Raw genomic sequence first — 27,029 nt, 5'->3', positions numbered from 1 at the left:
ACGGCAACTCTCCATCGACACTCGACGCCCGTGTACCTGCAATCCAAAGACCAAGCGCACGATCACACTGCACGGTTGACAATTCACTCATCACAAGCAGGATAGAGTACTCTCATTCCTCACGACGCAGCATACACGGTAGACGATGGATGGATTATTCGACGACCACTGCTCGAGTCCCGTCTCCCGGCCTGCACTACCTGCCATCCATGTTTGCTGTTGTGTACCTGAAAGTCGCTACCGGGTGGAGAAAGTTAGGAGGTTATTGATGCATCCTCTGCATTTCCTTGTGCTTTCCGCGTCATTTCCGGCCAGCACACGCACAGCTGCCTCGCAGTTTCGCCGCACGACGGAGCGCTCCATCAGAATGTGCCCCTGCTTTATCTCTCCTAGCTCCACTTGTGTTTCTACATATACAACCTGCACGGTTCGATGAGAAGGAACACAACCACCAACCACCAATACATCACCTCATCACTTCTCCGGCGATGTGTTCTTGATCCTGACCTCCTCGCGCTTGCTATTCATTTCCTCCAGAAACTTGAATCGGAGCGCGTACCCTCGGCTCTGTAGCAATCGAAGGTGAAGAAGATGGCGCAGTAACCTCCATATATAATTAACTTGCATGCATTTGTTTTAGGATAGTAGGGATGATCCATCTCAAATCTTAATGCCGAAGCAAAAGACAAATCTCTCTAGTACGTATCAACCATTAACGTCACTAATGTTGGTCTTCTCAGCAGGCAGGCATAAGCCACATAAGTACGGTGGCTTGATGGCGCTGTCCTCGGCACTCGCTCAGGAGGGCGTGAGCAGGGTGTCATCGTTCATCTCAACCAAGCTCAACGACAGGGCGTCCAGAGCTCGCATCGTCGGGAGGCTCGAGTGGGCACTCTATCGATTGGAATTGGCCCTTGAGAAGACCGCGAGGATGCCAATCACATGCGTCTCACTGCTCCGCTGCAGGAAGATGCTCAAGAGCGCCTACATGGAGGGCGCAGACCTGCTCAGCAAGCACAAGCAGCAGGTGCTGGAAGAAGGCCACGAGGAGGCCGGGCAGCTGGTAACGAGTCCCTCCTACCTTGAACGGATTATTGCTACTGCTGCGGAATTCTACATCTCTTCTCTTGCTAGTGGCCTGAACAAGCAGCAGTGCTTGAGCTCCTCCGTCGTCCAGAAATTTGAGTGGTACGCAGACTGTGCTGACAAGTTTGTAGCGGACGTGGAGTCCGCCTGCCCACTCCAGCGCGTCACCTTCTTCCGCTACCCATTTGTCAGGCAACTCCTTGAAGGGAAATATCTCATGTACAATAGGGTGGAAGGAAGCCAAAGGCTCTGGTTTGATATATCTCCTCTGGTTCTGGAAGGGCGGGGCCTAGAGGCGTTGCTACGGTATGAGCGTTTCGATCCCGAGAGGTTAGATAAAAGTTTCAGCCTATTATTAATACAACGGCTGTCGGAAAGCACGGACATAGTTGGGACTGCTATAGATTGCGTGCGGTCATCCGCATCACTGCTCAACCTTCCAGCTCAAGATGCAATAATTGGACATCTCACCCAAGTGCGTAATTTACAGGAGATTTCAGATTCTTATGCTCCTCCCTTTGTTGGCTTTGAAAAAGCTTTCGCTTCGTTTAGTACATTCATGCGCCCGGATCCACTATGTTGCCAACGAGATGGGCATGGGCCTAGTGCTAATAGCACTAACTCATCGGGGTTATCGCATTTATTCCAAGAGCAAACTATTCATTTCAGTTTCAGTTGTTATGTCTCAGCACTAGAGTACAACTTGCCTCGCGCATCCGACGAGGCTGGTGGTAGAAACATCGTGGTAGATCGGACACCTCTTAAGCTGGATGTTGGCTTCACACCTCATAACGACCGAAAAGGCAACAGTTTTGTATCGGAGGCCATTGGAAGCAAAAACGAAGATTTTCCATTTGGCAGCATAGAACAAACAGTTGATATGACAAGATCAAGATCAGTTGAATTTCTCATCCATCAGCCAGAGGTGAAGGATTATAACGTGTACTGGTTCTCTAGACATGGTGTTGCATACTTTTATGTGGAAAAGCAAAGGATCGACATGGCAGCTGAGCCCAAAGCCAGCGGCAGGTACAATACCCGGAGTGCAGCTACAAAGAGAAAGCGGTCGTAGAAGACTTGGGGTCGTCAACTAGTAACTAGCATATATATCGTGTGTTTCTTTTACTGAATGTAACGAGCGAAAGCTTTGCTGCTGTTTGTGAAATGAATGAATGTACTATTTTTGCATTTTTTTTCTTGTGTGAAGTAGTGCATTGCATTATTATGTTACCACCCACGTGACCGACTGATTCATGTGGTTGTGAGAAACATAGCAGAGCTCGATAATTGTGAATAGCTTGAGCGGATGCCAAATGCTCAGTCTAGTAGAAATAAGGTCTGACAAATGTTCCTTAATTAGTTGTGACGTATATACGCTCACCAACAATCTTTTGAATGTTTCAAAAAGAAAAAGAAAAAACAAAATCCCCACCGATGAATGGAAGTTTGGACCATGTTCAGTCAAGTTGTGACCGGGTCTCTCCCTCTCTCGAGGCCTTCATGGGCCCCTGCGGAATTAGTTCAACAAAGCCCAGCATCTCAGCACGAATTGACCGGAAAGGCCCAGTGTGCACGTCAGGGCCCGTCATCACACGCGTGACGGTGAATCCTCGTGACTGACAGTCAAGGTGTGTAACACAGTCATTTTTTCAAAATCGTATATCCAAATCAAAATTCGACTGCACTACCGTGTTCTTGCGATGAAATCTTCAAAACATGATCATACTTGGATGATTTTTTTAATGGAACTACTCTTGAATAAAACAATAGAGTTCAGTAATCACCACGGCAACATTTTATTCAGAAAACAATAGAGTTCAGTGTTCGCACCGGCATTTTCTAGGTGCCCTACTATCCAGGTCTCAACACGTGGCATTCTTGTCTTTTAACTGTTGTCAAATGTGAAGAGGTTGGTGACTGAAGAAATTATAATTAGCAAACAAAACTTTATTTACTGAAAAGGATATATCTGGCTGAGTCAAAGTAAGATATAGATTGCACAACTCCGACAACACTTGTGACCGTGCAGCATCTTCTGGTCGGTCCTAGCTAGCTGTTCTCCATCTTGGGTTGCTAGTTTCTCAGGAACAGACAATGCAGCTGGGCTTCTGGTTTGCAGTGTTGCATTGCAAAGAGAGCTTTGTAGCTTCCATCACCACATTGTAATCACCGGACGACTTGTCACAAATAAGGTGCCCATTGTACATATGCTCGGCTGCTCGGCACACAGGTAAATCAGTATCAGTTCCCACCAATAGTGGCCTGCTGATCATGGCGCTGTCCTCGGCCATTGCCCAGGAGTGCGTGAGCAGAGTGTCCTCGTACATCTCAAGCAACAAGCTCGATGACAAGGTGTCCTGAGCACTCATCATGGCAAGGCTCGAGATGGCACTCTCTCAGTTGGAGTTTGCCCTCGAGAGCTTAGTAGCCATGTTCCCGTTTCTGTTCCCGGAACCGGAACATTCCGGAACGAGGAACAGGGAACGAGGAACGTGGCCACGTTCCACGTTCCCGGCTTCTATGCTCAGAGAGGACTGGGAAGATGCCAATCACGTATGTTTCTCTGCTTCGTTGCAGGAAGATTATCAAGAGAGCCTACGTCAAGGGCACAGAGTTGCTGAACAATCACAGGCTCCATGTAAGCCTATGCTGCTTTACTCTCAACTTTGATGAGCTTGACACTTGCGCCGCGCCCAAGAACACAGAGAGTTGGTCCTGCGCAACGCAGCATTTTCTGACTCTATGCTTTTATTTATATATCTGAATTATTTACTGCCTAACTGACCTGAAAACAGTAAAAGACTCTGACACTTAACCAACTCCAAGTCTGCAACTGACAATGACTCAACACCAACAGACACACAATAATCATCTACTGACACGACTAGGATTACTCCAACACTGCAGGCGCTGGAAGGCCATGAAGTGGCCGGGCAAGTGCTGATAAGGAGTTCCTCCTCCTCCTCCCTTGAAAGGATTGCTAGTGCTGCAAATTTGTCCATCTCTTCTCTGCTTGGATTAGACAAGGATCAGCTGAGTTCCTCCATTGTCCAGACGTTTGAATGCTATGCAGATTGTGCAAACAAATTCATAACAGACGTGGAATCTGGCTGTGAAACGAACATGGCGCCATTTATGCCATTTCGAGTGATTTTGGTGATCGAATGACAACGCAATCAATGTGACTAATATGATTGTTAAGATGACCATTCTCAGGCTTTTAGGTTCAAGTAATGACAAAGACAAAGAGAAGATAGGCAAAGTGAGGCCCGAAGGGCCGCCCCTACGGGGTTCCGCTCTTCGGTCAGTAGCACCGGAAGAACCGACGCCAAGGGCATCGGTGCATCCGGTGGTTATCGGAAGAACCGACGCCATGTAATTTTGGTGCAGAAAGGAATCGAAGCATAGGCACCGGATGAACCGACGGTTCAAAATGGGGCATCGGTGCATTGGGCGTACTGTGTTTCAGAGACAATGCAAGTCGCGCAAGAGCCAAGTCTTTAGCACCGGTTGAACCGGTGAAGCATCGGTGCATACCATCGGTGTAATGACGTCAGCAGAAGAGGAGAATGCTGTGAGTGACCGGTTTAACCGACGGCTAAGCATCGGATGAACCGGTGGTCACTGTGTTAGCTGTTAGGAGTTCAATGGCTACTTCGAGTTATGAGTGACCGGATGAACCGACGCTACCCCTGCCAGAGGCATCGGTTCATCCGGTGATACGCAGTTTTCTGCTGACCGTTGGAGCAACGGGTACAAGACTTGGTGGCCTATATATACGCCTCACCCCGGCCATTTGAAGCTTGCTGGAGTTGCTGGACATCCCACACACACCCAAGAACATCTCCAAGCCATACAAAAGCATCAAGATCATATCCTTAGCCCTTAGCACACTTTGAGAGTGTTGTGTAAAGGATTAGCTCTTAGTGAGTGAGATTGCAAGGCTTCGAGCCTTTGTGCTGTGGTTCATTAGCGAACCAAAACAAGAGCTTGGTGCACCGGCACCTTGGAGCCTTGAAGCTCGCCGGCAACGTCATCGACCCTCCGACTTGGTGTGGAGCGGCGACGACATCCTTGTGCGGGGGACGTGGAGACCCCCATCCTTTGTGGAGAAGCTCCTTAGTAGAACCCGGGGCCAAGGTGACCGTGATTGTGTTCACGGAAGAGACTTGGTGGCCGAGTAGCAATACTCTTAGTGAGTGCTACAACAACGTGGATGTAGGTGTGCCTTTGTGGCTAACCGAACCACGGGATAAACACCCGCGTCAAGAGTTTGCTATCTCCTATCCTGCTCTTTAAGCTTCCGCATTTCATACTAGCAATTTGTGTACCTTTACTTTCATAGAATAGTTTCTTGATAGGAAAGGCTATAGGTTGCTAAACTCTTTTGGGATAGGGGTTTCACACTAGAACAACCTAGTTGCACATCTAGATAGCATGTTTTAGTTTAAGTTTTGTGCAAACTAGTTGGAGCCGTAGGTTAAGGTTTTAATTGTTCCTAATTCACCCCCTCCCCCTCTTAGGCTAGAGCACCCTATCACTTTCAGGCTGCCCACTTCGCCGAGACGCGTTCCGCTATCCATTTGTCAGCAAGTTTTTGAAAGGGAAAACTGTCGTGTATCAAAAGATGAAAGGAAGCCAGCGGCTTGTAGGAAAAACATGACTTAGTACTTAAACATTTCCAGGATCTAGCACCTAATCAACATGAGCACAACCCAAATGAAATGACAAGTTGTAGATCAAGACCGGAAGAAGTGGCATCGCAGACGTAGCAGATGTTCCGGCCATCTTGGTTGGGGACGAGAGCGACGTAGGGGCGGTAATCGTTCACGTAGTTGTACCCGACGTAGTGGAAGGAGTTTGTTGCGGGTACCGCCTCCCTTCGGGTCGCCACCGGCACTGCCCAGGGATGGCGGCGGCAGGTTGGCGACGGCCTTCAGGAGGCTCCAGCGCCGCCATAGATCGGGCGGTTGTCGTGGGGCGGCTAGGGTTTGGACTCAGTTAGACTGACTTTCCAAAGGCCGGGCCCCACTATTTATTATGGCGCTGGGCGACCTGGGGCCGCAACCACGTGTACGGTTGCGCCTCCGATCAGGGCGCGGAATGGGATCTAACGGCGTTCTTATCCTCTTTTTTCCCGTTTTCTCATTTTCTGGAATTCCGGCGTTTTTGACCACCAAAAATCCAACATTCTCCCCTTTGGTCTAAAGGCCGATAACTAATGCCATACTTTAAAGTAGAGTTATGCAAGAGTGAGTTACAATAGTGAACGAATCCCACTGCAACACAGTTGTCTACAATGCACAGAACTACTCAAACTAATGGGAGGTGGTTGTCTTACGACTCTTCCAAGATCACAGGCTATCCGATAATTCCATGCCGGCAATAAGCTCATGAAAAATATTGGGAGGAAGCCTTTCGTTAGTGGATCCGCGAGCATTCCCTTAGTGCTTGTATGCTCTAACTCAATTGTATGATCTTGGATTCTATCCTTCACAACAAAATATTTAATCTCGATGTGCTTGGCAGCGCCACTCGATTTGTTGTTGTTAGCATAGAAAACTACAGCTTTATTATCGCAGTATAATCTTAGTGGTTTACTTATGCTGTCTACCACTCTTAGTCTGGGAATAAAACCCTTAAGCCACACAGCTTGCCCTACGGCCTCGTAACATGCCACAAACTCAGCTTGCATCGTAGATGCTGCTGTAAGCAATTGTTTGGAACTTTTCCATGAAATGACTCCATTCGCAAGTGTGAAGACATAACCTGATGTCGACTTCTTAGTGTCAACACATCCTGCAAAGTCGGCATCTGAATAGCCAACTACTTCTAAATTCTCAGTTCTCTTATATGTGAGCATGTATTCCTTAGTGCCCTGCAAATAAAGCAGAACTTTCTTAACCGCTTTCCAGTGGTCCATACCTGGATTAGACTGAAATCTGCCAAGCATCCCGGTAATGAATGCTAAGTCAGGATGAGTACACACTTGTGCATACTTAATGCTTCCGACAGCTGAAGCATATGGAATCTAATTGATTCCTGGGACTTTGAAATTGCCTAAACTTATCGCCCTTAGCAACTAGAGCAGTTGTGCTTGAACATTTATGCATATTATATCTTTTATGAACTTTCTCTATATATGCCTTTCGAGATAGTCCTAATGCACCCTTGGACCTATCTCGATGTATCTCAATGCCTAGAACATAAGAGGCATCACCGAGATCCTTCATGTCAAAGTTCGATGAGAGAAATCCTTTTGTCTCATACAACAAGTTCTTATCACTGCTTGCTAATAGGATGTCATCCACGTAAAGCACGAGAATGATAAAAGAGCTCCCCTTAATCTTAATGTATATGCAATTGTCCACTACAGTTTCAATGAAGCCTGATTTCTTAATTACTTCATCAAACTTAAGGTACAATTGTCTGGACGCTTGTTTTAATCCATAAATGGATTTCTTTAGTTTGCATCCTAACTATTCTTTGCCTTCCATAACGAAACCTTCCGGTTGCGCCATGTATACGCTCTCATGCAAATCACCGTTAAGGAACGCAGTCTTAACGTCCATCTGATGTTACTCGAGATCAAAATGTGCTACTAGAGCCATAACGATTCTGAACAAGTCTTTCTTTGAGACAGGTGAGAAGGTTTTTGTATAATCGATTCCTTCTCTCTGTGTGAATCCCTTAGCCACAAGTCTTGCTTTGAACCGTTCGATTTTCCCTTTGGAGTCATACTTAGTTTTATAGACCCATTTACAGCCTACTTTCTTAGCTCTATCAGGAATTTCTACCAAGTCCCAAACCTTATTTGTGCTCATGGATTTCAGCTCTTATTTGTGGGAGTATTCACTACTCATCGCTTCCTTAAACGAGTTCGGATCATCAACCTTTCCCATATCGTGTCCTTCTCTTAAATACACGAAATATTCTGAGACAGTTGTTTCCCATTCTCGTGTCGATCTTCTTAGAGGTTGTGGTTCCACTACGGGAGCAGGTTCAACTACTTGCTCTTGTTGAACCTCTGATGTCCCATCAGTGGTCTGATCCTGTATTTCCTCAGCAGGCTCTTCCACAATTTCATTTTGATGCTCATTATTTACAGGCACATCCTCATGCTCACTTATGGCAGGTGTTCTCTCTACATTAACTTCTGGAGGATCAACTACCTGAGTCGATGTTGTAAAACGAGTCATAGGCACATAATAATTTTGAGTCATCGGAGTGGTCTCATAAGTACGCATTTCCTCAAGATCAATTTGTCTAGGCTCAGTGCATCCATTTTCCTCTCAGAAGACAGCATGCCTTGTCTCAACAAACTTAGTGGTACCCTTAGGACAATAAAATTTGTATCCCTTTGATTTTTCCGGATAGCCAATGAAGTAGCAGCTTTCTGTCTTAAGATCTAATTTTCCAAGGGATGGATTAAATAATTTCGCCTCTGCTGCACAACCCCAAACATGCATATAATTCATACTGGGTTTCCTACCTGTCCAGAGCTCATAAGGAGTCTTAGGTACTGACTTACTAGGAACACGGTTGCTTATGTGTGCGGCAGTCTTTAGCGCTTCCATCCATAAGCTCGCTGGCAATGTAGAGTTGCTGAGCACACTACGCATCATGTTCATTATAGTGCGGTTTCTTCTCTCAGCTACTCTATTTTGCTGAGGTTCACCAGGAGTGGAATACTGAGTTACTATTCCATTTTCTTGTAGGAACTTAGCAAAGGGACCGGGGATTTGTCCATATGTGGCATGTCTCCCATAATATTCGCAACCTCTGTCTGATCTTACCACTTTAATCTTCAACTCATGCTGATTTTCTACTTCAGCTTTGAAGATTTTAAACTTATCAAGTGCTTCAGACTTTTCTCTTATAGGGTAAATATAACTATAACAGGAGAAATCATCAGTTAATGTAATGAAATAACTAAACCCATCCACTGATCTTACATTAAATGGACCGCAGATGTCAGTGTGAATTAATTCTAGTAATCCTGAACTGCGCTTAGCTCCATCCTTTTTAATTTGTTTTGCAAATTTTCCCTTAACACAATCAACGCATTGATCTAAGTCAGAGAAGTCTAATTTAGGGAGTATCTCTTCTCTAATGAGACACTCCATTCCCCCCTTCGAAATATGGCCTAAATGTGAGTGTCATAATTTTGACGAAGTCTCATTATTACCTCTCTTGCGCTTATGGTTGATTTTGCATACATTCATCACAGAGATATTACTTAAGGACAATAAATAAAGCTCATCATGTAAAGGTGCATAACAAACTATATCACCATCACAACTTATTACACATCTATTGTTCCCAAAAGTGCATGAATATCCATCTCGATCTAATTTAGAAACAGAAATCAAGTTTCTCTGAATAGATGGAACATAAAGGACATCTAATAAACGAAGAGTGAAGCCACTGTGAAGTGATAACTGAAGAGTCCCAACGGCCACCACTTCTGCTTCAACCCCGTTTGCGACTCGGAGCTTTCGAGTCCCCCTTCTTATAGTCCGTGCACCAGACAACCCTTGTGGGGAATTAGTAACATGAACAGCGGCACCTGAGTCAATCCACCAAGTACTTAATGGAAAATATGCATAAAAGGACTCATCGACTATAGAAATTAAGTCGTCATTACCATTCTTAATGCACCACTCCTTGAAGCGATCACAGTCCTTTGTGATATGGCCCTCTTTATGACAATGGAAACATATGATGGGCATAGAGCCATCTTGCTTAGGACCATCATAGGGTTTTTTTACCCTTATTATCCTTCTTGGAGAGGAAAACCCTCTTATTCTTGTTCTTAGAACCATCTTGACTCACATGGTTCACAAGCTCAGGGTGCTGTGAGCGAAGCCTTTGTTCCTCTTGAGCACACTTAGACACAAATGTCGTTATGTCCCACTGCTTATCACTCCCATTGTAGTTTACCTTGAAAGGCTCAAAAACTGGTGGGAGGGAGATCATGACGTGGTGAAGCAGTGTAGCATCATTAAGGGGGCAATCCAGGTCCTTAAGCTTATCCCGGATGTCCACCATCCCCATAATGTGCTCCCTAACATTACCTTGTCCATTGTACTTAGCGGACATGAGCTGGGGCAGGAGGGTACTTGCATTGGACTTTGTAGATCCCTTAAAGTACTCCTCAATGCTCGTCATGAAGCTCTTAGCACTCTTAGGCTCCTTCTCAAGAGCTCCCCTGATAGTGGGACTGATGGTCAAATCCATAACCATGAGGGCAACTCTGTCAGAGCGCTCCCAACGCTCCTTTTCCTTCTCATAAGAAGCAGTGCGCTCAGCAAGGGTGGTGTCATCAGTCCCTTGTGCAACTGGTGCTACAGGAGCTCGGTCTCTCATGGAATGATTCTTATCCATCATGACCAAAATCAGCTCGATCTCACGGCTCCACTTTGCGAACTTATTATCGCCTGACAGCTTCTCCACACCATTGACATAAGTAATGATACTGGCGGGAGTGGAATCTGAGTATAAGAGAAATAAATAGAGTTTAATCAGTAATGACAACATAATGAATAAATGAAATAATCAGCGTTGGCCAGAATAAAACATAACTTAAAGCAATTTACAACACCGTTGGGCAGTAGCAAATAAAGGAACTGAATAACTTATGAATAAACTTTGAATCACCGTTGGGCAGAAACAAAGTAACTTAGCATAAAGAACGCAGCGGAAACTTAATTTTGCATCACTGTTGAGCAGAAGCAAAATAAACTTAAATTTAAACTAAACATCTCATGGCAATTATTTAATAACAAGACTGGTCAGAAATTAAATAAATGCTCAAAATAAACTAAAACAATTCTGAATAAAATTCACATTGGTTTCATTTACTCAGAATAGCAACTCATAAAATTCTCATAATTTTCAGTGTTAAATATGCTCAAAATAAATTCACTAAATGCTCATATGAATTTAAACTTAAATACACTAAAAATTGAACTCAGAAATGCATAAAAGAATAAAATCAGGGCCTAAACTTAACTGGCTAATAGCCCAAAAACCGACAGGTAGGCCGTCGAGGCGGCCCAGCCGCGCCGCCACCCCACTCTACCCGCCTGGGCTCGGAGCCCAGCAGCGGATGGTTGGGCTGCCAAACCGGCCCAACTCAGCTCCCCGCTTCCAGCCGAACTGATCTGAGCCATCGGATCATCTAACCCTTAATCCGCGGTGGCGCGCCATTTCCGGCGCCTTCACAGGCGGCCATCTCATCCCCTGTCTCTGCCTGGTCAGTGGCGTCCTAGGAGCGAGGTACTGTGTACCACAAGGTAGGAGCCTTCTTCCGCGTTTCCTCGGGCTTTCCACCTCATTTCCAGGCAGCAAACATCTTGCAGTACACAACTCTCTTCTCCGAGTAATTCAGGGGTGTTTGGATGCAGGACTAATTTTCAGTCCGGATCACATTGGATGTTTGGAAACCAAAGAGGACTAAACATGAGCTAATTATAATACTAATTGCACAAGCCGGAACTAATTCATGAGGCGAATCTATATTAAGCATAATTAAGCTATCATTGGCATATGTTTACCGTAGCACAACATGGGCAAATTATGGACTAATTAGGTTTAATGGATTCATCTCACGAATTGACCTTGATTTATGCAATTTTATAGTAAATTAATATTTAATACTTCTAATTGCATTGGTGCCAATCACCCGATGCGATGTGAAGGACAACAGGGAGCAGACAGAGCCAGCATCGCACATCAGTAGCTGATACCTGCCTCTAGCTAGGTGATGTGTGATTACCATCAGTTGGTGCTGCACGGGGCTGCAGCAACCAACATTAAATTGAATTAGTATTCAGTCCCTCTTTTTTTGGTAATTGGTCTCACATTTTTGTACCACCAGATACTTTAGTCTAGGTACTTTCAGGTACTTTCTATCTTGATCACTGTACGATTCCGTGAGATAGACGGCTTTTATTTTTTTCAATCATTGTAAAAATTCTCTATCAAATAAATGTACTGTTATAACATATTTTATGGTGGATTCAGTTAAACTAATTTGATGTTGTAGCCGATGGTGTATATATTTTGCTATGAACTCGATCATAAGTAGATATAGAAGTTTGACTTATGATAAAATTAAAACAAATCGTATTTTAGAGCAGAGAAAAAGTAATGTTAGTTTGTATAAGACAGGACCCGGCAGTTGGATATCTTGTTCATTACTGTCTCAGATAGTCAGCTTTGATCTCACTACCACAAAACCGAGATTTCGTGAGGGTGGAAATACTCTCACGAAATACAGTTTTACCCTCACGAAAATGATTCGTGACGGCCAACCGTCACACAATAGTTCTCACACAAACACACTGGACATGCAAACCTACCATGTGTGCTCCATCCAGCAAAGTTACCGTAAGCAGGAAAATCATGGACTGACCATAGATAGGCTGCTCGCATCTTAAAAGTTTTCTTGAGTGAAGCATCCCAAGTGTCTACCCCCTCCCATAAACTCATTAATTCATCAACTAAAGGCTGCATTAGAATGCCTAGTTTCTTTCCAGGATGTTCCGGGCCAGGGATCACAAGAGCAAGAAATATGTACTCAGATTTCATGATTGTGCATGGTGGAAAATTCAATGGGGTAACAAACACTGGCCAACAGGAGTAAGGAGCTGCCATTAAACCAAAAGGGGTAAAACCATCTGTTGCAAAGGCAAGACGCACATTTCTAGGGTCACTTTTGAAGTCTGGAAAATCTTTATCAAACTGTTGCCATGCTTCTCCATCACAAGGGTGCACCATTTTACCAGATTTGGACGGATAGTGAGACCGCAACAGCTGTGCCGTATGCTCATGCAAATATAACCTCTGTAACCTATCAGTGATAGGAAGGTAACGTAGCACTTTACGTGGCACTTTGCTACTACCATCTTCGTAGCGGGAGGTGCCACAAACACCACACTTGTCTTCACTTTCATTGTCTTTATAGTAAAGCATACAGTTGTTATAACAAACATCAATTTTGACATATGCCATACCAAGACCCTCAAAAAGCTTCTTTGATTGATAGAAGTCTTTGGGCAACTTAGATTCAGGAGGCAATAGTTCATGGATTAATTCTAAGTTTGCCTCAAAGTGTGCAATTGACATATTGTATTGCGCTTTCAATGCCAACAGGCGTGCCATACCAGATAGGGATGAGTGAGTTGTGCTCTCATGGACTAATTGATCAGCACTTTCTACCATCCTATAAAAAGCTTTAGCATAGGCAGGCGGTTGGTCATCAATTGGTGGTGGATGGCCACCAGCTATGGTAGCCAACATTTCATCCATGTGGTCAGTTTCACAAAAAGCATCATCATGTCCACCCTCAACATAGGTACTATCAACTCCCTCACCATGAGCTGTCCATATTCTATAGTTATCCTTAAAGCCAGCTCTACACAAATGCATCTCTACTGTCAGCCTTGTCTGCCTAAGAAAGTTCCGACACGTAGCACAAGGACACTTGATGGTGCCATCTTCAACTACATTAGGCATAGAGAAAGCACGATCCAAAAACTTGTTGGTGTTTTCTATCCAATCATCAGAGGGGCCTTGTTTACGAGACCAACCAGTGTACATCCACTCACGTTCTGCCATTGTTTTTGTTCTGTATTTTATTAAAAAATAGATTTTAGATACATATAAATTCACATCTATCAACCAAATACTAGCACCATTTTCTATGGATTTACCAAACAATCAAATATTGATTTTCTAATATCAACTAACTTCAATTCCCCAACAATACAACAGACACTAAAGTCAATCATGTACAAATATCAAGTAACTTCAGTTTACCCAACAAGCACACATGTAGCATCAAGATAGTTTGTTAGACAAAGAATAAGTTACCTCTGTTGGCTTGGAGCAGTCAACACAGATGTGAGAATAGCTCCTTTGGAGTTGATGTAGCTACTGCAATGGTGCCTGCTACTTCAACCTTGGCGTTGTACAGTCCTCTTCTGCAAGCTTGGCTGGCGTCAGTGCTGACTTCTCCACCTTAATTGAAGCTCGGTTCCATGTCCGTGCTTCTCCAATTCTCAACGATTAAGTTCAGCATATCAGCAATTCAGCATACAGAACACACACAGTTTCATATGCAACAAACATCCTCATATTGCTAGAGCAACACAGAACAATTAGGGGAAAATATTGCTAGAGCACACAACACGGAAAAAATCGGGAAAAAGGATGGAGTGCTGTACTGATGAAATGAGAATGACAGAGTTTGCAGAGAACCACGGTACAGGCAACTAAAAATTCAGCAACGCGCAAATCGGACAAGGCTAAAAATTCACTTGCCACAGCAACTTGCTTCCTGTAAAAGCCGCTCAAGAATTGACTGCTAGCTGCTAAAAACAGTGAACTGAACAAGCTAATGATTACTTGCTGTGACCAAAGAAATCGATCGAGCTGCACTTGCTGCTGGATGCACCGACTAGCTAAATAAACATGGAATAAATGAAGCACTGTTGCTTGATAGTGACAAAGCCGAAATTTGAGCAATTAAAAAACAAATACCAGCAACAGCTTTAACTCAAGAACGAGCATGACTTGGTGCTGGACTGCTAGAAAGAGACTAAATTCAGATCTGGATAAACTGCTGCAGCTGGAGCGGAGTACTACGGTGGGACTACTCACCGGTGCTCTAGAAATCGACGAACTGGGGCTTCGGGCACTGGTGTAGAGGGGCTTCGGGCGCTGGTGGCGGAGGGGTGGGCGTCCGGCGCTCGGTTGGGGAGGGGCGGCCGGCGGGGTGGAGTGCTGGGGGCTGGCGATGGGTGGAGATCTAGGGGCGAGCGACAATGGAGAGTTGGGGCGTCGCGCGGGGTTGCGGAGTGGGCGTCGCGCGGGGTTGCGGAGGTGCGGCGGCGGAGGAGAGCTGTGGGGGCGTCGCGCGGGGTTGGGGGAGTGGGGCGCCTGTGGATAGGGTTTGGAACGGGTCGGGCGGTTTTGTTGTGTGATGGGCCAACAGAAAAAAAAAGCGCCGGACATTCTCTTGGCGCCAACACCAAGCGCAAGCGCGCGACTTAGCATTTTTAGGCGCCATTGTGAATTCAGCCAAGCAAAAAATCTGCGCTACATGTTTCCTGGCGGCAACAACTATTTTCATGAGAGTTCATGTCAAGAAATAACAATTTTTCATGGCGGTTCGCATAGCACTCTCACGAAAATAGGTTTTCATGACGGGATTTGTAGCACCTCCACGAAAAATACTAATTTCATGAGGGTGTGTTTTAAACTCTCACGAAAAATCCATCCCCTCACGAAATCTCGGTTTTGTGGTAGTGTCTGTATAATTGCTCGGAGATAGCTGTGTGACTGCTCTCGAGTGGTAGATGTAAATCCGATACCCGAGTTTTGCATGCTCAGCGCAGACAGCACAACAATGCAATAGTGTGAGGTGAATCCTGGAAAGCTGACGGTGACTGGACAACGCAAGGGAACGCAACTTGGGTTGTTTGGTTTCAGGTGCTAAACTTTAATCTATGTCACATAAAAAAAATCTTAGTATTTAAAAGTATTAAACAAAAATTAATTATAAAACTAACTGTAGAACCTTGAGGCTAAACTGTGAGACGAATCTCTGAAAAAAAAAACATAGCCTTGAAAGTGTTGCATTCATCAAAAGCCCACAACTTGGAAGAGTTGAGGGGCTGTTTGTTTCCCACTATTCTTTTTTAGCCCGGTCACATAAAAAGAATCTTACTATTTAGTAGTATCAAATAAAATATGTTTATAAAACTTTTTTGATTGATGTGTGCTAATTCGTGAGACGAATCCAATGAGTCTAATTAATCCATAATTTACTACAGTGATGCTACAGTAACCATCGGCTATTTATGGATTAGTATACCTCATTAGATTCGTCTCGCAGTTTAGCCCCAGAGTTCTGCAATTAGTTTTGTAATTGGACTTCATTTAATACTTCTAAATATTAAGATTCTCTTTGACGTGACATGGTCTAAAGTTTAGCCCCTGAATCCAAACAACCCACTGAGTCAGCCGTCAACGGTAGATGGGAAAAAGCCAGAAGCAAAGGCGTGCGTCAGTACCCATCACAATAATGCATATGCATGTATCCGGCCAAAGCCTTTGAAAGAGTAGTGATTTAGAAGTTACAAACAAGCTAATATACATCTCGATCGAATCCATGTTCTTATTAGTCTGACGGTAAGTAACTACAAACGGTCATCACATCACAGCTACCTCTAAGTCCAAGCTTCCTAGCTAGAAAGTTGGAACCGCATGCATCTATCCTCTCGCATTCCTGGAGCTTTCCGCCTCTTTTCCGGCCCTCCAGAGCCCACAGCTGCCTCGCTGTTTCGGACTACACAGTGCTCAAAATCAAAGGGTTCCTCGCTCCACTTGAGCAAGCTGACTTGGAGGACGGTCTGCACTCAAAGTACAAGACGGTGCTCGTCCTTAGGAAGAAGGACATCAGAGCCGTAGGTCCGCTCCCTTTCGTCGAGCTTTCCACATCGTTCACGGGCAGCAGATATTGCAGTTTCGCCCTCCAAGCTAGTAGAGTTCTCCACTTCTATATAATTAAACAGCTGAGCCCATCCAGTAAGAAGAAGAGAACGACGCAACCAACCACCAACGGATTGCTGGTGCTGCATATTTCTCCCTCTCTTCTCTTGCTGGCCTTAACAAGCAGTGCTTGAGCTCGTCCGTTGTCCAAATCTTTGAGGGGTACGCAGATAGTGCTGACAAGTTTGTAGCGGACGTGGAGTCCGCCTGCCCACTCCGCCGCGACACCTTCTTCCCCTACCCATTTGTCAGGAAACTTCTTGAAGGGAAATATCTCAGCTATGAGAGGGTGAAAGGAATTTGGTTCTCATTGGTGGCTCCAACCGGGACAAAAGGCCCCTCCCCCCGCTGGCCTGGCTAGCCGTTGGACCCGAGACTAAAGCACTCTTTGGTCGCGGGTCTAAAGACAGCCGGGACAAATGACTTGGACCAAAAACCTATTCTGTAGTAGTGTTTCGCCCTCCTTGCTAGTAGAGTTGTCCACTTCTATATAATTAAGCAGCTCAGCTCGTCCGGTAAGAAGAAGAGAACGACGCAACCAACCACCACACACCTCCTCCTTCCTTCTCTGGATATCATTCACACCACCTCGCTCCCCTTCATCCCATCATCACCTGCCTACCTTAGGTGTTGTCTGATCACCATCAGTTGGTGGGTGTGATTATTCGCAGGGCGCACGCTGCAATAATAAAACTGAGGTAAAGGATTGGCATTCACTGCACCTATGTTTTCTCTCTCTTTTTCTGAAATAAATACATTTTCTCTCTTATTTACGTCAAACTGAAGTAGATCATGTACCTTGTTTTGCCTGTTCAGCAGCAGGTAGCAGATCAGCTTCAGACCACTGTCCTCTCTAATGGGGGAAATGGTGGCTTCGACTCTTGCTCAGGAGGGCGTGAGCAGGGTGTTCTCGTCCATCTCAACCAAGCTCGATGACAGGGCGTCCAGAGCTCACAACGTCGCGAGGCTGGAGATGGCACTCTCTGGCTTGGAGTTTGTCCTTGAGTGGGCCAGGAAGCGGCCAATCACATACGTCTCCCTCATCCGTCGCTGGGGCATGTTCAGTCGCGCCTACAACGAGGGAGTTGATCTGCTCAACAAGCACAAGCTGCCAGCAGCGCTCGAAGGCCACGCGGAAACTGGGCAAGTGGTGGTAAGGAGTTCCTACTACTACCTCCAACGGATTGCTGGTGCTGCATATTTCTCCTTCTCTTCTCTTGCTGGCCTGAACAAACAGTGCTTGAGCTCGTCCGTTGTCCAAACCTTTGAGAGGTACGCAGACAGTGCTGACAAGTTTGTAGCGGATGTGGAGTCCGCCTGCCCATTCCGGCGCGACACCTTCTCCCCCTACCCATTTGTCAGGAAACTTCTCCCAGGGAGATATCTCAGGTACTATAGGTGGGTGAAAGGAAGCCAAGTGCTCTGGTTTTGATCCCGAGAGGTTAGATAAAAGTTTCAGCCTATTATTAATGCAACGGCTGTCGGAAAGCACGGACATAGTTGGGACTGCTATAGATTGCGTGCGGTCATCCGCATCACTGCTCAACCTTCCAGCTCAAGATGCAATAATTGGACATCTCACCCAAGTGCGTAATTTACAGGAGATTTCAGATTCGTATGCTCCTCCCTTTGTTGGCTTTGAAAAACTTTCCCTTCGTTTAGTACATGCTTGCGCCCGGATCCACTATGTTGCCAACCAAATGGGCATGGGCCTAGTGCTAATTGCACTAATTCATTGGGGTTATCGCATTTATTCCAAGAGCAAACTATTTATTTCAAAATCAGTTGTTATGTCTCAGCACTAGAGTACAACTTGCCTAGTGCATCCGACGAGGCTGGTGGTAGAAACATCGTGGTAGATCGGACACCTCTTAAGCTGGATGTTCGCTTCACACCTCATGCCGATCCGAGATGCAACAGTATTGTAACGGAGGCCATGGGAAGCAAAAACGAACGTTTTCCATTTTGTAGCATAGAACAAACAGTTGATATGACAAGATCAAGATCAGTTGAATTTCTCATCGGTCAGCCAGAGGTGAAGGATTATATGGTGTCCTGGCACTCAAGACATAGTTTGGCACGCTTTATCGTGGAAAAGCCAAGGATCGACAGGGCGGCTGTGCCCAAAGTCAGCAGCAGGTACAATACTCGGAGTGCAGCTGCAAAGAGAAAGCGGTCGTAGAAGACTTGGGCTTGTCAACTAGCTAGCATGTATATATATATCGTGTGTTTCTTTTACTGAATGTATAACGAGCAGAAGCTCTGCTGCTGTTTGTGAAATGAATGAAGGTACTATTTTTGCATTATTTTTTCTTGTGCCAAGTAGTGCATTGCATTGTTGTGTTACCGCCACCTGACTGACTGATTAGCATCCATTTCATATTTTTTATTTAAAATAAATTACTTATAATTTTTTTAGTTTTAACTTGAATATTTAAATTTTTTACAAAATTGAATACCATCTTTGAAACCCGTCAAAAGGCTAAATTTGTCCAGTTTCGACTGTTGGATGATCTCTATTATCCAATTTTGTAGTTAAATGTTAAAAATTAGATTTTTTTCTTGATAGATTGAGAGTCAGAACTGGACTTTTTCCTTACTTAATGTAACAACTTGAGAAATGAAATATTGTACTATTTTTTTGCATTGTTTTTTTTCTTGCGAAGTACCGGCACTACTTTGCATTGTTTACTCGCTAGCTGACTGACTGATTCATGTGATTGTGAGAATAACATGCTCAACGGAAGTGCAAAACATACCAGAGCTCGATAAATGTAATAGCTTGTACGGAGCAAATGTTCCACCAACAATCTTTTGAATGTTCCAAAAGGAAAAAAATCACCTAGTAGAAATAAGGTCTGAGCAAATGTTCCATTAATTGTGACATAATACCCTCAGCAACAATCTTTTGAATGTTCCAAAAAGAAAAAAAAATCAAAATAATCCCCACCGATGAATGGAAGTTTGGAGTTTGGACCATGTTCAGCTTGTTCGGCGGGAGACGGAGGAGAGGATTTCTTGGATGGTGTCCTTGATCAGCTCAGGCAGCGCCATGGCGCGGCCGTGGTCGGCGAAGATTTGTTGGATTTGGGAAACAGCGAGAGAAACAACAAAGCATGGGGTGGGGAGCGTGGGGAGACAGCGAAGTAGGGTGAATGCGAACCGTACCATTCGCCCAGTTGTGTGCGGCCTCCATGGTTAAACGTGGAATTAGCTGGGCCTGACATACAAAAGATGTGTATAGTATACATGGCCAAATGGGCAATGTCGTATGGGCAGTATGAAAAATGACATAAAAAACACGACACAAGCACGAACACGACACGACATGATAGGCTTAATGTCAGTGTCAGCACACCACAGGCGTAGCGTAGTGTGTGGACTGAAACCCAGCATGTAGTGCCGCACGAGTATGACAAAGATAATAGGCTAGCACGATTCAGCCCATCAACAAAACCCACATACAATGGCGGAGTGTTGAGGGGGGGGGGCTAGTAGGGGCAACGGCCCCACCGTACCTAACGGCACAAAAAAATTTAATCTCTCCTTTTCTTTGCAGCAAATATAATTATATAAGTAATTATACAACAAGCTTAATGTCTAATGATTTATGTTGCACTTTCAAATAAAGTCCAGCAGATAGCTCAACATGCAACAACTACAAACAAGAAGTAACGTTTTGAGAGTCTATTTGGCAAAGCTTCCTCACCGGCTTCGCCACTGTCAAAGTGACATTTTCAAAATATTTTTACTATGGGGCCGTGAATAAGCTGTAAAATGAATTTGCCTAAGGGACTGAAGCCATTTTACTAAATGTTTTTTTAAATAACTTCAGCTTCAACTTTGAATACATTTGAATCCTAAGCCCTCTTAGTGTGATCTAACATCATGGGTAATACTGTTATCTAACTTTCGGTTGCTTTATGTACCTGTCGGATCCAAAAGCTCCGCTACCGGCTGCATTGATCGAGTTGAGTCAGCCATCAACAGTAGATGAGAAAAAGCCACAAGCAAAGGCATGCGTCAGTACCCATCACAATAATGCATATGCATGTATCCGGCCAAAAACTTTGAAAGAGTAGTGATTTGGAAGCCACAAGCAAGCTAATATACATCTCGATCGAATCCGTATTCTTATTGGTCTGACGGTATGTAACTACAAACGGTCATCACATCACAGCTAGCTCCAACTCTAAGGTCTTTTTTTTTTAGAAATAGCCAAGAGTTATTTTGAGAGCAAATATTCAGCTCAAAAAATAGCCCTTCAATAAAATAGCCTTTGAACTATTTGGATCCAAGAGTTATTTGACAGTACTTTTTCAATTATTTGGCTGACACTTTTTCAAGAGAGAAAGTGAGAGAATTAGTAGACCCCACCTGAAATAGCCTGAAATAGCACCATTTGGGAGGATAGTTTTTTGGATGAGCTGTTTGCAAATAGCCCAGAAATAGCCTCCCTGTTTGGCTCCTTTTGGGCTATTTGGAGCTATTTGAGGAGGGCTAAAAAATAACCTATGAATCCAAACAAGACCCAAGTCCAAGCCTCATAGCTAGAAAGTTGGAACCGCATGCGCATCTATGGCGCAGAAATCTTATACATCTTTCGAAAGATATTTTCCCCCACCTTTCAATGTTTGCGATCCATGCAATCAATCTCATCCATTGGACCTCCTTCAATCCTAACCTTCTACTCCTGCTGCCTCCTTCCCTACCATGGCCGCCTCCTCCTCCTCCCGAATCCGAGCTCTGCCCGCCACGCCGCCGCACCTGCTCCGCTGCCGCCTGCTGCTCCGTGCGTCGGTCTAGAGAGGAAGGTGGGATGTTGAAGTTCAACATTTTTAAAATATTAATTCAACATTTTCAAAGTATTGTTTCAACATTTTCAAAGTATTGATTCAATATTTTTTTCCAATAAAATGTTGAATGGATATCAGCTGGACTTTAATGGACTTTATAGATGAGTTTCTTAACCATTTTTTAGAGCAGTTCCAATGGTATATTGACGATGGTTTCTATATCCTCATTAAATGACTTGCCACCTAAGCAAAATGTTGACATGGCAACATAATTAATGAAGAAAGAGAAAAAAAATCCTAGAAATGATTTCTTAAGGAAGAAACCAAGTCTTCACTTCACCCAATGCACCAAGAAACTATAAAATCACCACTGGGGAGAAACTACTGATTTCTAGAGGATTCATGCAGGCTTACATGATGCTTGAATTGAAATCTAGCTACCATTACCTTATGGGGGACTTGGGCAACAAATGTCCAAGTTGTTAGCCTAGCTTGTTTTGGCTTGAATCTTCTTCTTAACTTGTAAGCCAAGCCTCCGAATCCCCCGAAACCGTTCTTGGGCTTCAAATATCTTTTGGAACCCATACCATTTGACTCGTCTAATTTGTCGCGGCGATCTTTTGGATACTTCAAATATCTTCTCTCTAGATTTTTACTGTACTTTGGCACCTCTATGCCGGATTGGACTTGACAACTTGATGGTGGATTGGACATGACGCCTCGACAATGTATTGAATCTTGCGTCTTGACGGTAGTTTAGACATTTTGAATTATATTCATGGGACCTAAAAACTTCTACAAGTGTGATCTCATAAACTCGTTAGTCCCATTGATTATATTGTCATTCAATTACCAAAATCACAAACAATGGCTTAAATGGGACCATGTTCTTTACATGGGTGTTTCGCGGGGCTGCAGTGCAGGCAGCAAGAAAACTGAGGTAATTGAAGGATTGACATTTTCTATCATCAGTAATCCGTGGACCTACATGTTCTCTCTCTTTTTTTTTAATAAATACATTTTCTCTCTTATTTAGGTCAATTTAAAGTATCTCATGTACGTTGTTTTGCAGTCTCAGCAGATACCTGCAGATCAGCTTCTGACCAGTACTGTGCTCTATCTAATGGGGGAAATGGTGGCTTCAGCCCTTGCTCAGGAGGGCGTGAGCAGGCTGTCCTCGTACATCTCAACCAAGCTCGATGACAGGGCGTCCAGAGCACACACCGTCGCAAGGCTCGAGATGGCACTCTCTCGCTTGGAGTTTGTCCTTGAATGGTCCCGGAAGCAGTCAATCACATACGTCTCGCTGATCCGTCGCTGGAACAAGTTTAGGTGCGCCTACAATGAGGGAGTATATCTACTGAACAAGCACAAGCTGCCGGCGCTCGAAGGCCATGAAGAAACTAGTGGGCAAGTGGTGGTAACGCGTTCCTCCTCCTTTCTTGGACGGATTATTGCTAGTGCTGCGAACTTCTCCATCTCATCGCTTGCTGGCCTGAACAAGCAGTGCTTGAGCTCCAACGTTGTCCAAATCATTGAGGTGTACGCAGATAGTGTTGGTGAGTTTGTAGCGGACGTGGAGTCCGCCTGCCCACTCTGGCGCAACACTTTCTTCCCCTACCCATTTGTCAGGCAACTTCTTCAAGGGAAATATCTCAGCTATAACAAGGTGAAAGGAAGCCAAAAGCAACATTTTATTATATCTCCTGTGATTTTGGAAGTCCGTGGCATAGAGGCGCTGCTATGGTATGAGTATTTCGATCATGAAAGGTTAGGTAAAAGTTTATGTCTAGGCTTAGTGCTACGGCTGTCGGAAAGCACGGACATAGTTGGGGCAGCTATAGATTGCTTGCAGTCTTCCGCATCACTGCTCAATCTTGTGGATCAAGATGCAGTAATGGGAGAGCTCACCCAGGTGCCTAATTTACAGGACATTATAGATTCGTTGTGGGGGGAGAGTTGAACCAACATAAAAGTGGGGGGAATCTCTCACCTCTCGGGCTAGCTTTTGGGGTGTAGTAGGATTTCTTTCGGGCGTGTGCCCGGTTGGGCCAACTCTCCTGGTTTTGGGCTGACAATTGGTATCAGAGCTGGGTCCGCAATCTCCTGTGTCCGTGCACACTTAAGTAGTATAGGCCCGAAGCCCAGTGGACCGTGGGTGTGAGGCCCGTGTGTGCTCGTGTGTCGGGCCGGTCAGTGGTAGACCTACGGGTGTGAGGCCCATATGCGCTTGTGTGTGGAGTCGGTCACTGGTGGACTGTGGTGTGGGCCCAATCAGTGCTAAGGGGCACTAATGTGTGAGGGGGAGATTGTTGTGATTAATTCCACATTGGTTGTGGCGGGTGAGTTGAACCAACATAAAAAATGGAGAGAGTCTCTCATCTCTCGGGCTAATTTTTGGGGTGTAGCAGAATTTCCTCCGAGTGTGCGCCCGGTTGGGCCAACTCTCCTGATTTTGGGCCACAGTATGCCTCACCCTGGGTTGTTGACTTTGAAAACTGCTATCCTTGCTTTAGTAAATGTTCACGCCCGGATCCACTATGTTGCCAACGAAATGGGCACGAGTTATCGCACATGTTCCAAGAGCAAACTATTTTTTTCAATTCTAGTTGTTACGTCACGGCACGAGATTACAGCTTGCCTAGCGCATCTAACGAAGCTGGTACAAACGTCATTACAGATCCATCATATCTTCAGCTGCAGGTTATATTCCACCCTCACCAATCGAGTTACAACAATTATGTAACCGAGGCCATGGGTGAAAGCAAAATATCAGTCTGCAAGGGGTTCGGTTCGACCACCTTCTCCTGGAGTCGATCCGCTCCTGATTTTAGCCCACGGGCCGAAGCGGTGCAGCCCTAAACAAAAGAGGGGCGTTAGGGAATCAATGCCATTGACCCCAATCGACCCTGGGGTCGACCCGACCGCACCGCCCCTTGTTCCCTCGCGGGAGCGCCGCCCCGCCGGCCGCCGGCCACCGGCCGCCGCCCTCCTTCCTCGCAGCAGCGGCGCCCCGCCGGCAGCAGGCCGCCGCCCTCCTTCCTCGCAGCAGCGGCGCCCCGCCGCCCGCCGGCCTCCTTCCTCTCGGCAGCGTCGTTCCTCCTTCCTCTCGGCAGGTGCGCTCGCGGGGCTCTTCAAGAAGGCCTTCGAGCTCTCGCTGCTCTGCGACGCCGAGGTCGTGCTCCTCGTCTTCTCCCCCGCCGGCAAGCTCTACGAGTACGCCTCTGCAAGTTCAGTTCGGCCTCCGCCCCCCCCCCCCTGAATTAGTTACTTGCTTGCTTGTCCAGTCCAATCCGATCCAATCCAACTGCAATAAGATAAGTTGTGCATTACTTCTTTAAATCTGTAGCTACTTGTTTGGGCTTTGTGCTGATCATGCTTGTTTTACTGCAATTTCTTGATGATTGATTGACCTATTACTACGACCACTGCATCTTGTCATGACTGAATATGAGATTCTATTCAATTCTGATCTTGTCAATACATAGCTATAGTTTGTGGTATGTTCTCAGCTGGATACCTGCTAGCCTACCCTTGCAAACCTGCATTAAGTCATTAAGCTTTTGAGGGCTCTATTGGAAGAGGATTGGGTACTTTACTACTGTTCTTGGTAATAAAATTTAAGCAACATGACTAGGATTGTTTCCAGTTAATAGAAGAGCACAATTTTGTATAGCACTCTCCAGGCCACATTTCACTTAGCACAAACTACACTCAGTCATAGAATACTTACAAATGTTATGTTTCTTTCATTGTCGGGTCAACACTGAAGTTGTTTTTTGGGTATCATATAACTCTATCATCTGTCCAAGTTCCCCACCTGCACATTAAGATTGTTCTGTGCCTTATTCTGATCCTTTCACTTACTATTGTTGGCATTGCACACTTGGGTGACCATCAATATACAGCAAAAGTATCTCGGTATACATTTAGTTGTGGTGAATAGTTTGCTGTGCACCTAGTTAAATCTCACATTTCACCGCCTTTCAAATATCTCTGGATCTCTATTTTCTAAGTTCTAGCTACATAACTTCAAAAGTAGCTGCATCCTTTATCACAATGTGGTTCTGATACAGCTAGGAATATTTGTGGACAAATGATAATTTTGTTGTATTTGGTGATCGGAAGATTAACTGGATGAAGCATGAGCATTTTCAATTAGAAATATATTTGACAGAATTTCAATGGAGCAGCTTAGAAATAGTCTGCATAATTGCAGTTCAGTGCATTTATACTCTGCATTTTTTTTACCGCAAGTATTTTTTTTACATGAAACAGATTCGTTTTGCAGGATTCATCCAGGATACAAAATGATTGATGCTGACGGTAATAGTGACAGGCTGAGATCAATGATGTTTATCAAACAAATATTCAGATCCATGTGGTGCCTATTTTGATCATTTACTAAAACAATATGTGGTGTGTTGAAAGCTTGAACTCGGTAATGTAATGATGTATTTGACTACTGAGACTTTGGGCTTCGTTTGTACTTTGTAATCCATGTCTGAATGCTATGGCTTTGGAGGTATTTTGATTTGCAAGAAGGATTTTTCTTGAGGCTTGCATATGCTTTGGAGGTATTTGTGGCTGGTCTGTGCAGATTAAATTTTCTTTGATCCAAACTTTTGAACCAAATTGACTGGAAACACAACTGAACTGAACAGTTTTGTTTGACATGCAATGGAAGCATAGCCATTTCAGGGTACAAACTGCTTGTTTAATCATTGCCAAGCGAGCATTCATGCATGCTGGAGTGGTTCGACCCTAGTGCCGCTAGCATGCATGCATGCAGCGGCATGCATGGCGGAGTGGCTCGACCCGTGGTGCCCCGCGGGCCAGTGAGGTTTTTTTAATGTGAGGTGCGGGTTGACCCGTGGTCCTCTTTCCACTCTGACGGGGAGAGGGGCAGCAACAGGGTCGCTCCGATCCGCACCCCTTGCAGGTTGAGCAAAATAGAAGAACAGCCATTTGGTAGCATACAACAAACGGTTGATATGATAAGATCAAGATCAATCGACTTCTCATCCGTCAGCCAGAGGTGACGACAGAGTATTATTGGCTGTCTTGGTGCTCTAGACATGGTTATGCAAGTATGGGCACGGCAGGTGAGCCCAAAGCCAGCGGCAGGTACAACACCCGGAGTGCAGCTGCAAAGAGAAAGCGGTAGAAGCAAGCCTTGGTGTTGTCTCAACTAGCTAGTATATATATTGCGGTAGAGACTATTTTGTTTGTTGTCTTGAACTTACTTGTTTGCTATATATTAATTTTTTTGCTATTAAAATTGGATTATATGCTTAATTTCCAAAAACTTGCGTAGACACGGGTGTACCCGCGGGCATGCGGGTATCCACGGTAGCGGTTACAGGTATATCATTTTGCACTCGTGTGTGCGGGCATGGGTGCGGGCACAGATTTTGGCTCGCGGGTGCGGGTCTACGAAGTCTATATCCGCCCGAATTACCCGTTACCATCCCTACCTATACACGTGTGTGTAGCTGTGCACGTTGAGGCATCACAAAAGTGCATACTTTGCTTGTAGCATTCAGATATGGCACAAGCAAGTGCATTCACTGGAGCAGGTCAACG

At 44.9% G+C, this 27,029-nt stretch overlaps 3 protein-coding genes and 1 long non-coding RNA gene across 7 annotated transcripts; 3 read left to right on the top strand and 1 right to left on the bottom strand.

The window, feature by feature from the left end:
• Positions 1-207: 207 nt before the first annotated feature.
• On the top strand, positions 208-2,276 carry LOC120660728. Of its 3 annotated transcripts, XM_039939376.1 has the most exons (3): positions 208-582; positions 741-1,063; positions 1,135-1,607. In XM_039939376.1, exons 2-3 carry the CDS (start codon positions 776-778, stop codon positions 1,183-1,185), a joined length of 339 nt encoding a protein of 112 aa, XP_039795310.1. In that variant the 5' UTR covers positions 208-582; positions 741-775; the 3' UTR covers positions 1,186-1,607. The 3 variants fall into 3 exon arrangements, with proteins under 3 accessions (XP_039795310.1, XP_039795303.1, XP_039795295.1); XM_039939369.1 differs by having other exon boundaries at positions 225-582; positions 744-2,276; XM_039939361.1 differs by having other exon boundaries at positions 225-582; positions 741-2,276.
• Positions 2,277-9,348: 7,072 nt separating this feature from the next.
• LOC120660763 lies at positions 9,349-14,102 on the bottom strand. Of its 2 annotated transcripts, XR_005669732.1 has the most exons (3): positions 13,966-14,102; positions 9,734-10,580; positions 9,349-9,655 (listed from the first exon to the last, which is right to left on the bottom strand). XR_005669732.1 is itself a non-coding variant. In XM_039939406.1 (2 exons), exon 2 carries the CDS (start codon positions 10,474-10,476, stop codon positions 9,841-9,843), a length of 636 nt encoding a protein of 211 aa, XP_039795340.1. In that variant the 5' UTR covers positions 10,477-10,580; positions 13,966-14,102; the 3' UTR covers positions 9,349-9,840. The 2 variants fall into 2 exon arrangements, 1 of the variants encoding a protein (XP_039795340.1); XM_039939406.1 differs by having other exon boundaries at positions 9,349-10,580.
• A 2,625-nt stretch (positions 14,103-16,727) lies between these two features.
• On the top strand, positions 16,728-18,953 carry LOC120660779. Its single transcript, XR_005669735.1, has 2 exons — positions 16,728-17,345; positions 17,464-18,953. It is a non-coding gene; the product is annotated as an uncharacterized LOC120660779 (long non-coding RNA).
• Positions 18,954-22,346: 3,393 nt separating this feature from the next.
• Positions 22,347-26,023, top strand: LOC120659434. The gene is made up of 4 exons (XM_039937581.1): positions 22,347-22,383; positions 22,516-23,390; positions 24,465-24,659; positions 25,735-26,023. The coding sequence occupies exons 2-4, from the start codon at positions 22,567-22,569 to the stop codon at positions 25,838-25,840; spliced, it is 1,125 nt and encodes a 374-aa protein (XP_039793515.1). The 5' UTR covers positions 22,347-22,383; positions 22,516-22,566; the 3' UTR covers positions 25,841-26,023.
• The last annotated feature ends 1,006 nt before the right edge of the window (positions 26,024-27,029 follow it).

This window comes from Panicum virgatum, chromosome 2K (genome assembly GCF_016808335.1).
Source record: "Panicum virgatum strain AP13 chromosome 2K, P.virgatum_v5, whole genome shotgun sequence".
NCBI classification, from domain to species: domain Eukaryota; kingdom Viridiplantae; phylum Streptophyta; class Magnoliopsida; order Poales; family Poaceae; genus Panicum; species Panicum virgatum.
The sequence above is the reverse complement of the archived record's forward strand: the minus strand, read 5'-3'. Positions and strand labels throughout refer to the sequence as shown.